Raw genomic sequence first — 10,782 nt, 5'->3', positions numbered from 1 at the left:
GAGTTGGGTTACTGTTTACCGCAAAGAGTACTTCACCTACTACGAGTGCTGCGTTGGTTGGAAGAGGATCGGAGATACTTGTCAGGGTAACAAGGCAACCTTTTTTTCATTAAATGCCTGTGTATAAAGTGTTCTACCAGCAATCTATTGCGACGCGCGTGCCCCGTACGTGCCGTGCGGAAGAAGAACGTGTGAGTACGGCCTCCTTACGATAAAGTTGCAATCGTACAGAGATCGTACGTTGTAAGCATGTACAACTGACTTACAACTTGCGCAAAGAACGATGCACGCAACCGCTCACGGCCAGACTATTGATTAATATGCAAATAAAGTGAAGTGAACTCGAAAATGGAATAAAAGTCAGACAATCAAAACAACAACATGATGCAAATTAGTCTGACTTTTTTTTCACTTTTGATTATAGCAGTTTATTTGTTTCTTCATGTAATCCAATACCCAAGGACGTGCTAAACCACAAAGTAGGCGACCGACCACAACACTCTACGATACTCCCACCCTATTGCGCCAAGATGGGTTAGATCGGCTGTTCTAAACAAACAAAAAAAAAACAAACAAACAAGCAAGCAAACAAACAAAACAAACGGACGGATGGACAAACAAACTAACAAGCAAACAAAAGGGGTTGTGTTTTGCGCTCTTTTTTGACAGCCGTGTCGCCTGGCGATCCATGTACCAGCTACGTGGCACTTGACGAGCCCTCCAGAAGTACCGGCATCGAAGCGACCCCAGGCGGCCCGTTCCGGTGCGACAGCGGGCTGAGGACCCAGTGGTACCGGTTCGTCAGCCCAGCGGGCGGAGAGATCCCAACGGACTGCTCTCTACTCGCACCCAGCAGCTGCTCAACCGTCGGACCTGTTTGGATGAAAGGTGAGTTTTTTTATTTAAAGTTGTAAATCGGTGGCGAAGGCTCTATCGCGTCTCTTCTGCCTAGTCACTCAGCCAAACATTTCCCTCCTTTTTATTTAGAGAGCTATTGAGAGATGGGTTTGGTTCTAGCCAAATAAAGTCTACAGTGTTTTCATTTCAGAAGATTGCACTAGGGAGATGTAGCCACGGTGATGCAAACGACCACCGTGTGGTCTATGCCATTTTGTGTAATGATAGAATGCACGTTTGCAAGTAATGATGTTTTGAATTTGTTTCTTCCATATTTTGAAGTAAGTGACAGAATATCATCCGATGGATAATTCGGTTCGGGCTTCAAACGAAATTCCAATAGACCTGATCCGGATGTGAGAAATCTAAAGTATTGTTCTATCCTGTGCTGTGACAGGCTCTCTTCCAACGATATCTGACGGTGAAGTCACTAGGCAGGCGTGCCACAGGTCCCTCAGTGGAGACTGTGAGGCCAACTGTTGGGGCATCAAAGTCAGGCAGTGTGATGGACCCCCTGAACCGTACTACGTCTATCTCTTACCCCCCACACCCGGCTGTGAACAAGCATACTGTGCAGGTGGGAACAATACATATTACAAAAAGCCATGGATATTTTATAAGAGAAAAAATCTATTTTTGTCCAGAGAAGTTCAAATCTATAAAACTTCTCTCCTAAAGATTTATCCTACCGGTAGGTTATAGACACAATGTAATAAGATTAGCATATATACTGTAAACAGGTTTGTAAAAGTCTGGAAAGAATTGATGATGCAATGGTTACATTGCCGCAAACCCACAACTTTATTTCCCCAAAAGGGACCAACGAGCCGTGCCCACCAGGACAGAGCTCAGAAAACTACGGCTTCACACCTGGCTGTTCGGGTAAGTCTTTCACATGGTTTTTGCTCGACCTAGAAGTACATAATACCCCATAGGTATATTAAGATACGAGTATGGGATGACATTGGCCTTCCTCATTATATCGGGTATAAATTCAAGATATCACAAACATCAAACGTCACAATTTGACAGTGTCGCATGAGCGCATGTTATGAATCTGTCCCCAACAGCAATATGCATGACATTGTCTGGACTTACGTCTTAACCTGAATGAAGTGTACATCAAACGACCCCAGCCCAATCTGATGTTGACATTCTTATGCGTCAAGGTTAACGTTACAGCACCAAGTTATGTCATTTCAGCTCATGCAAGAAGAGATATTGTGTTCTTTTGATTGCAAAATTTCTGCATACCAAAAGAAATTAAAGATTGATACCGATATTTTGGATACGTTACAAACTTTCCACCACAGCTAATTTCCCCGACATAACGACCAACCCAAAGCTGACTAGCGGCACAGAGCCTTACCAAGTCGTGTTGTACTGCGACTTCGACCGTCCACCGAGGGACAACCTGAATGTCGAAGTCTTCTGGGTCGCCGACAACACTCCCATCTTCGAAGACATATTAATAAATGGAGAGAGCAGATCAATCTTGAAACAAGTTGATCTAAAAGCCGGAATGGGGAAGACGGTAAGAAAGGTTTACACCATTCCATAGCAACTTATTCAGTAACTCATGGCTATGTTAATGAAAGTCAGACAGCCTTGTATAGTTTATAGAATTTAACCCAATATATTTGTTTCAGTACGAGGGTTTTGTTTTTGTATCGGTTCACTTCTGCCATGAAGTATCACCATGAAGTATTTATTGCTAATTTGATTAATAAAGCAATAAGAGGAAACATATCTATTTTTCTAGATCCGATAACATCTGAACCGTATTTACGCATAGGTAGACTGTTATGAATATTCAACTCATAAGTATTTTCGACCGATGTTTTCCAGATAGTCTGCAAAGTCCGCGGCAGGTACAAAGACGGAGGAATCCCTGGCACGATGGAAATCAGCAATGAGTTCTTTGCTGGAGTAAAGGTAGAAACCACAACCATATCACATAATAAATTCATTAAGATATAGATACCAGTAGATAGTAAACCAGACACTGTTCCCATGGCAATAATTTTTTTGCCAGCTTTGTTCTTTTAGTTATGGGTGCCACCCCGAAATTTTTTGGGTGTTGCCGTTACAAAACGGATGCATATATGGCACCTACGCTATTGTATTTTGTCATTTCTACTTTTAACCCTATTCAGACCGGGCTTTTTTGGCCATGCTGGAGCCGAGGGGGGGGAGGCCCCCTGTAACTAAAAAACTAGTTATTCCACTAAAATTTTAGAGAATGGTGTTGTGTTCTAATTCAATCATAACGATGGATTTGGTGTATTTCTGACGTCATATGACATCATTATGGCGTCATTTATGTGATTTTTTGGGGCTAAAACCGTAAAAGAAATGTCCATACATCTTAGAGTGCTTTATGTGCTTTATGTGCTTTATTAAACTCCATTAGCGACACACAAGACATACAAAATCAAATTTGTAGCTAATCTTCCTGGAGTTAAAATACAATAATACAAATACACCACATCAAAATTACAACATTATTTACATACAACATTAGACTTAACATTTAAAAATAACATCACATGTGCCTATCATCATGTGCCTATGTACGCATGTGCTCTAACAACTCCTGCCTAAACCTACTCTTAGTTGCTGCTTGTACCTCATGTGGCAAAGTGTTCCAAACTGTTAAGGATCTATAAATGAAAGTCTTCTTCAGGGCGTTCGTTTTGGGTTTCATTAAACAGTATGTGTTTCGGCTAGCATGACGTGTGTTGTGGCTGTGGTGGTAGGAGACAGGACATAACTGTTTGTAGAGTACTTCTGGTTGATGTGTAGCAATGACCCTCTGTAGCTGAGAGACAGTGTTTACAAGAATCCTTTCCTTGACAGTCTGCCATGACAGAGACGCATGGAGCTGTTGTACTGGGGTTTTGAAGTCACAGTGTAGAACCAGACGAGCTGCTTTGTTTTGCATGACTTGTAGTTGTTGAACATTCTTCTGTGAAGTGGAGGACCAAACTGGTGAGCAGTAGTCAACGTGTGAGAGTGTGAGGCATTCTACTAGCAGCTTAAGTAATGAAGAGTCCAGGTAGGTGGCACATTTCCTTATCATTCCCAATGCACAGGCCATCTTCTTCGCAGTCACTTTTGTATGATTGTCCCAAGTGAGGCACTCATCAAGAGTACTGCCTAGGAGTTTTGTTTCCTTTACTTGCTGGATGACTTGGCCATTAGAATATAAGGTGAGTACTGGGTTCTGTTTTATTTTTGGTTTACTCCCAACTACCATTGATTTTGTTTTGCCTGCATTGAGAAACAAACTGTTCATTAAGACCCAGTCACTTATGTGTTGTAGCTCTTTCTGCAAGGTGGAGTTGATTGTAGAGATTGACGGTGCACATGTGTAAGCAGAAGTATCATCTGCATACATAACTGAGGCAGCCTCCTTTGTGGCTAGAGGAAGATCATTTGTGAATATACTGAAAAGAAGGGGTCCCAGACAGCTCCCTTGAGGTACTCCACATGTGATATCCCTGAACGAAGAGTTACGGCCATTGTAGTGAACACACTGCAAGCGTTGTGAGAGATAGCTCTCCATCCATTCAACTGCGGCCATACCGAAACCATAGCATTGTAGCTTTGTAAGAAGGTATGCATGATCAACAAGATCAAATGCAGCCGAAAAGTCGAGGAAGATCACTCCTATCAGGTTCCCACAGTCAATGTTACGGTACCAATCATCCACCATTTCCAGGAGAGCTGTGCATGTGGAATAGTGTTTCCTGAAACCATGTTGGTGGGTTGTCATTAAGGAGTTCTGTAAGAAGTACTGGGAGATTTGGTTGTACACAACTCGTTCTGCTATCTTGCTTATGGACGAAAGTAGACTTATCGGTCTTGCGTTCGGTCCACTCAAGCGGGCAGACGTAGACTTGGGCAAGGGAATCACCTTGGCCTTCTTCCATTCAGACGGGTAAACAGACGTAGTGAAAGACAGGTTAAACTTTATAATATAACATAATGGTTGTGCTATATGATTGGCAGCCAGTTTAAGTAGTGTGTTGTCCAAGTTATCCAAGCCCATAGCTTTCCCATCAGGTAGAGACGACAGGAGTGAGTGCACTTCCTCAACATTCACCGGACTGAACTAAAACTTGCAGTCGTTGTTTTCCATGATCTCCCTCTTTATCAAGGTAAGTAGGTCATCACCCATCTCTGAGTTTAGCCCATTACGTAGAGAGTCGACTTTCTGAGTGACGAAGTGGAGGAATACAACCAAACGAAAAGTGTATTCAATACAATATGAAGGTCTATTAAGACTGAGGCGCTATCTGAGTTGAAAGTTGGCGCGGGCCTGAAAGCTCCCCCCCCCGTCTGAATGGGGTTATGGCTGCTAGAGTGCAATGATGTACATGTATGGTGGTGGAGCCAGTTGAATTCAGAACTAAAACGAACGAAACATGGTAATCTTCAAAATCCTTCTGCTGATGTCACTATTGTTTAAAAAAAATACATTTTCCGTCACAGATTCTTACGCAGGATATTTTGATCGAAGAGGGAGGTGAGTCAAAGAACATACAGCTCCAGCCCACACTGCCGCTTGTCTGCAATGAAATTGCGTCGTCATGGGGTTTGGAGTGCAAACTGTCAGTACAAATTGTTCACAAGACCGACGACTTTGCGGACAACATCTGTGCGGGAAGTTTGCAGAATGAGGTTGTTCAAGAAACCTGCAGCGTTGACTTTAACGATGACACTTGGAACGGAATCATTGAGTTCCCAGTAAAGGCTGTCAGTGACAGTATGGCGGACGGGTCAAGGCGCATGAAGATTGGATTCAACCCGTTTTCTGTTGATTCTGCGCCTCTGTGGGACTCGTACCAAATTGGAGACGTTTATGTAAGTTGATGAAAAAACGCAATGTGTTTTTCGCATAAAGAACGGTTGGTTTAACATTGAAAATGGGGGACCTACACGCGGGTTGCACTCGAGGCTTTACCTCTAATATCTATCAGAGTCGACAAACGTATACTATGAAAAAATGCTTTCTTTTTAAAGGTCATAGCGAATCTTCGGCATGTTAATAATTCAGTTCTTCCAGCCATCACATTCTGGGTGTTTAATTGTATCTTGGGTCCTTTTTCTGTTCAGGTCACCACTCGAAACAACGATCCGGACAAGGATGTCGTCTGCAAGTCCACAGGAGACCCGCACTACACCACGTTTGATGGAAAGTGAGGAACGACATTTATTACATTTATTGTGTTTTCACTTTCAATGACAGTTACTTTCTTGTAGAAACCTTAGATATCTTTTTCTTTATCCAGCAGGGTGACCCCACACATTGGTGGGTGTTCATGTAAAATGGAAAATATGTTGTTTTCCCTAGAAGCATTGATTCAAAAGAGCATGTTAACCCTCAACAGCACACCTTCCCGGACTGATTAATCTGTACACCTGACAGTTTTTTGCTAATTTGTAGAACTTATCAACATACTACAAGCTCAATTGCTTTGCAATTTGATGGGTGAACCTCTGAGTCCACATTACGTACACAAATTATACATTTTGACCTTTTCCCATTTTTTGGTGAAGAAAAGACAAAAGGAAGAAATACCCGATTTTTGAACACTATTCAGACCGAGTGGTCTTTTGAGGCCCGCGCCAACTTAAATCTTAAATAGCGCCTGAACGGCTTGAGCTAGAACCATGAAATTTGGTGACCACTTCTAAAATGTTTCTGCTAAAAATTTCGCATTAGTTACATAAGTTAATGATTTTTTGCGTTTGTGTTTGGAAAAAATCAGTTATTTTGGTTTGAACATAAAAATATTCTGGGTTTTCTATTAAATAACAAGTCCAAGATGGCGGACCATATTAATAGCTCTGACGTCATATGACGTCATAATTACACCAAAGTTGGTAGAATTTAATTCTATTAGAACACCATTCTCTGAAAACTTGGTGGCCATTCGATAAGTGCATAAAACATCTAAAAACGGAAAAAAGGTAATGTATAAGAACGCCAGTGTATACATTATGATCGAAAGCCGGCCCAAAAGAAAATCAGATATAAAAATTTTTAGAAATGGAGGAAACTGAGTTTTCTGCACTGTGTTGAGGGACAATTTTGTGGGTGACAATTACCTGAAATTTCAGAAAAAAATCTTAAGAAACAAAAAAAAAATATTACAGAATATATAGTGCTGGGGTCCGCGCGGACCCCAGGTGTACTGTTTAGGGTAAATAGTATTACGCAGATGTGTTAATAAAGTACACCACATATGTCCAATGGTATAACATTGCTACAATTTTGAATTATATTTCTGATGTGTTATCCGTGTATTATGCCCAATTGTTAGGTACTATCATGTATATCAACCTGGCACATTTACTCTGATGAAGCATCGGTTCCTCCCCATTGAGGTAGGTCAATTTCATGCACTTCCTGTAAATTTATCAAATATTGCATAGTTTGTTTTTCTAGTGCCAGGTGAAATGCAACTATAAGCTATAACTAAAGGTAATGTATTCGGCTAGTTGCTTGGTTGGCGGCCTGCTTGCTTTCCTGCTATGCTCTTTTGTTGGATACTTAAATGGTTGCCCTATTAGTTGGTCGGTTGAAAATTACGCTGTTGTTCGTACTGCTCCAAGGTTCAGACCAGGACGAAAATGTGCAATGCCGGGAATGTGGCCTGTAACTGCGGCGTTGCTATCCGGGCGGGAAACGAGGTGTTCATCATCACAAAGTGTAAAGACGGCGTGGACAGGTTCAGCTACTCCACGGGAAAATGGGTTCAGTTTGAATCGTCCCTTGCCACTAAGGTGGAACATCATGGCCCCGTGGGGATAGACACACGTTTCTACTACAAAGATGGAGGACATCGGTTTTTGGTAAGTTTATTATCCTTTGTAACTACCAAAACACTCAAACGGAAAAGCGCAAATAGCAGATAATTTGTAACGTGTCTTTTTGCAATTTCTGCCGGTCAAAAGGTATTCAAGTTGGTATACAACTTTATACCTGGACGTTGTATTTATGGGCTTGACTTGTCCCCGACATCCATCTTTACTGCCGCGTATCTTCCCAAGGTCTACTTCCCAACAGGATCGTGGATGGACATTATAGCGATAGGATCGTCCAACCAGTTTCTGAACATTTACTTTTACCCTTCCGCTGACGACTACAAGAAAACTGAGGGGCTGTGTGGGACGTTTGATGGCGACAAGACAAATGACGGTCTCTATGCAGATCGTGAGACAGAGGTTATCATTGGCGACAACCAGGTGATCACCGGTAGTGCATTCGTCAAAAGCTGGAAGTAGGTTTCATTCTTCACTGTTGTTTCGCAAATCATAAGCATTCGTTGATTAAGGATTTCTTTTGGACATGACCAAGAATTCTATTTCTTTTGGACATGACTAAGAATGCTAAAGCTACGATATAAAATACCACCAATGGCTGCAAATACCACAAAATACCACCAATGGCTGAAAGTATCTTTTTGGGAAATCATTGCTGCCCAAGATGTGGGAAAGAGAAGGCTGACAAATAAAGGTAGGCTTGTCAAAATTCTACTTTTGTCACTATTAGGTCTCTTCTTTGTATCAAGTCTACCTGTGCTGTTCTCATTGAATTTGATCAACTATTACAACCAACTATTGATTTTCTTACTTTGTTTTTAGACTTCCAGATGACGACAATCTCTTCGTGGGCAGTTTGAAGCCATCTCCTCTTCCTCTAGATGAGCGGAGATACTGCGAATGCAACATCGAAGGCTCTTACCAGGAAGTGAGGTGCGACTCATCATACGCCTACAACTGTCAGTGGAAGTCGGCCAGCGCAGGTGCTAAGCCTGTCGCAGAACAACAGAACGCGCGCAAGAGGCGAAGCACAAGCTACCATGACGAAGTCTACGATGACGACATGTTCGGTTTCGACTACAATGAGCCGGCCATTCCTGTGGTGAGACATTGACGTATTAGACCATTTTGCTAGCCATAGTGCAGCGGCCATATTTTATACTTAAACGTGCATTGTAATGAAACATTTAGTTTAGTGACTTGTACATGTATGGAAAATGGCAATGTTTCATCACAATTTAGAAGTACAATATATCACGTTTTGCTTCATTCAGGCACCCCCAACTTGGCCTGCACCAAATGGGATGACAGAGGCGGAGGCCAGAACGTTCTGTGAGGACGCCATGACGGGGTCCGCGGCAGGACAGCTGTGTACATCAGTTCTTGGAGACAAAGTTGACTTGTCTTCAGCCACAGAGTCGTGCGTGGCTGATATCCAGGTGATAATATAGACAAACGTTCTTTACATGTTGCAAAATCTTTTATCAAAATAAAGCTTTGAACATGCCTGATCAGACCTTAGTATGACATAGTAGCTTAAATGCCTCCATGCATGGGTATTAGTGTATTACAATTTATAGGAAAATGACATTGTACTTGGCAATATCATATAGGGCACTAGTAAATGTTGCTGTTGCGTCATCATGGAAGGCGTTGTTGACAATAAACTAATTTTCTGCCATTTTCAGGCAACGGGCGATACCACATGGGCGGAAACTGCTGTAACAACCATGGAAAGCAGTTGTGGGAGTCTGCTGTACAGGAACACTTCCTTCTGGACAAGTAACTCCACCCAGACAAATAACGGTACCCTGACACCCCCTTCGTTCTTTTACGAAACCGTCTCGTGTCCGGGCAACTGCAGCCAGAAAGGAATCTGTGAGAAAGGAGAGTGCATCTGTCAGGTGGGGTTCGAGGGTCCGTCGTGCTCCATAGAATCAGACACACCACCGGAAGCATTCTTCATTCCCAAGGATGGACTGTGTGACATCAACATCCGGCCGTGCGAACGGACTCCTGTCATCGGGAAGAACTTCCTGGAGTCGACCAATCTCACATGTTCTTTACAGGCGGCACAGGTGTGTGTTGTTTCTGGTATGCGGATATCTAGTCGGGAAGAAGTGCAATTGACATGTTTAATAACTTACATGTCTTTTATACTGAAATCACCCATTACCCTCAATATGCAGATTTTTTCTGGGATTTCTTTAATAATTGACTCAAGTATACTCTTGTATTTATGCATATCCTATTCTAATGCTATTGCAATTTGATTGATTCCAGGTTGACAAGAATGGCGTTCATCCTCTCAATGACAAAACTACCGTTGCGGCCACTTTTGAGAACTTTGCCCGTGTGGTGTGTCCTCTGCCGCAATCCCGTGTCAGGAGGAGTACGGCAGCCGGACACAGGACAACAGCCGAGGCGACGCTCGTCTCCATCAGTAACGACGGTGTGCGCTTCAGCCCGCCGGTCCTGCTCATCACGTATGACGCCGTCTGTCAGGACTGCAACGCCACCGGATTCTGTGTTCTCAGGGTAAGGGGGGGGATAGCTTTTAGGTAGCCTGGGATCCTTTTCTATGAGCTTTTGGTGCTTCTTGTAGTTAGTCGAAGCCCCAACATTTCCTAGGAATGTATTAGTAATACTATTACAGGATGTCGTTTTGACGGCAAAGTAGCATCACTGATCAGATATGCTTTTCGTAGGCTCAGCTGTGTCTACACAAATAATAATCAACTGTGCAGATGTGTTGCTTTGAAAACCCATGCTTTAAAGCACCTATGAAAACTGACATCATTCCGCTGATTTCTACTATTGTTATATCTTTTCAATATGCAGGACAACTTCTGTGAGATCGATGGGTCTTGCTATTACAGTGGAGACACACAGATCGGAAACCGGTGCAAGCAGTGTGTCCCGTCAGTCACTGTCTCAGCTTGGAGCGACAGCCTAGGTGAATAATTAAGTCCATGGTCTTGTCATCACGTTTTAAGAATCGGCCGTTACAAACACAAAATGATGTTGTTGTCAGAATGTTTTAGAAACATT

At 42.6% G+C, this 10,782-nt stretch overlaps 1 protein-coding gene across 1 annotated transcript in view; it reads left to right on the top strand.

The window, feature by feature from the left end:
• The first annotated feature begins 530 nt into the window (after positions 1-530).
• The window catches only part of LOC109464340 (von Willebrand factor D and EGF domain-containing protein-like), a 12,189-nt gene continuing 1,937 nt past the window's right edge, over positions 531-10,782 (top strand). The window contains exons 1-16 of the mRNA XM_019761288.1: positions 531-534; positions 670-888; positions 1,295-1,474; positions 1,714-1,779; positions 2,211-2,431; positions 2,746-2,832; positions 5,395-5,766; positions 6,019-6,101; positions 7,230-7,293; positions 7,522-7,761; positions 7,960-8,189; positions 8,554-8,833; positions 9,006-9,170; positions 9,420-9,809; positions 10,015-10,269; positions 10,573-10,687. Of these exons, the coding sequence (XP_019616847.1) occupies positions 531-534; positions 670-888; positions 1,295-1,474; positions 1,714-1,779; positions 2,211-2,431; positions 2,746-2,832; positions 5,395-5,766; positions 6,019-6,101; positions 7,230-7,293; positions 7,522-7,761; positions 7,960-8,189; positions 8,554-8,833; positions 9,006-9,170; positions 9,420-9,809; positions 10,015-10,269; positions 10,573-10,687 (2,971 nt within the window). The remainder of the gene's footprint in view (positions 535-669; positions 889-1,294; positions 1,475-1,713; positions 1,780-2,210; positions 2,432-2,745; positions 2,833-5,394; positions 5,767-6,018; positions 6,102-7,229; positions 7,294-7,521; positions 7,762-7,959; positions 8,190-8,553; positions 8,834-9,005; positions 9,171-9,419; positions 9,810-10,014; positions 10,270-10,572; positions 10,688-10,782) is intronic.

The sequence above is a fragment of the Branchiostoma belcheri genome, unplaced genomic scaffold (assembly GCF_001625305.1).
Source record: "Branchiostoma belcheri isolate BF01 breed outbred unplaced genomic scaffold, Haploidv18h27 scaffold137, whole genome shotgun sequence".
Classification (NCBI taxonomy): domain Eukaryota; kingdom Metazoa; phylum Chordata; class Leptocardii; order Amphioxiformes; family Branchiostomatidae; genus Branchiostoma; species Branchiostoma belcheri.
The sequence above is the reverse complement of the archived record's forward strand: the minus strand, read 5'-3'. Positions and strand labels throughout refer to the sequence as shown.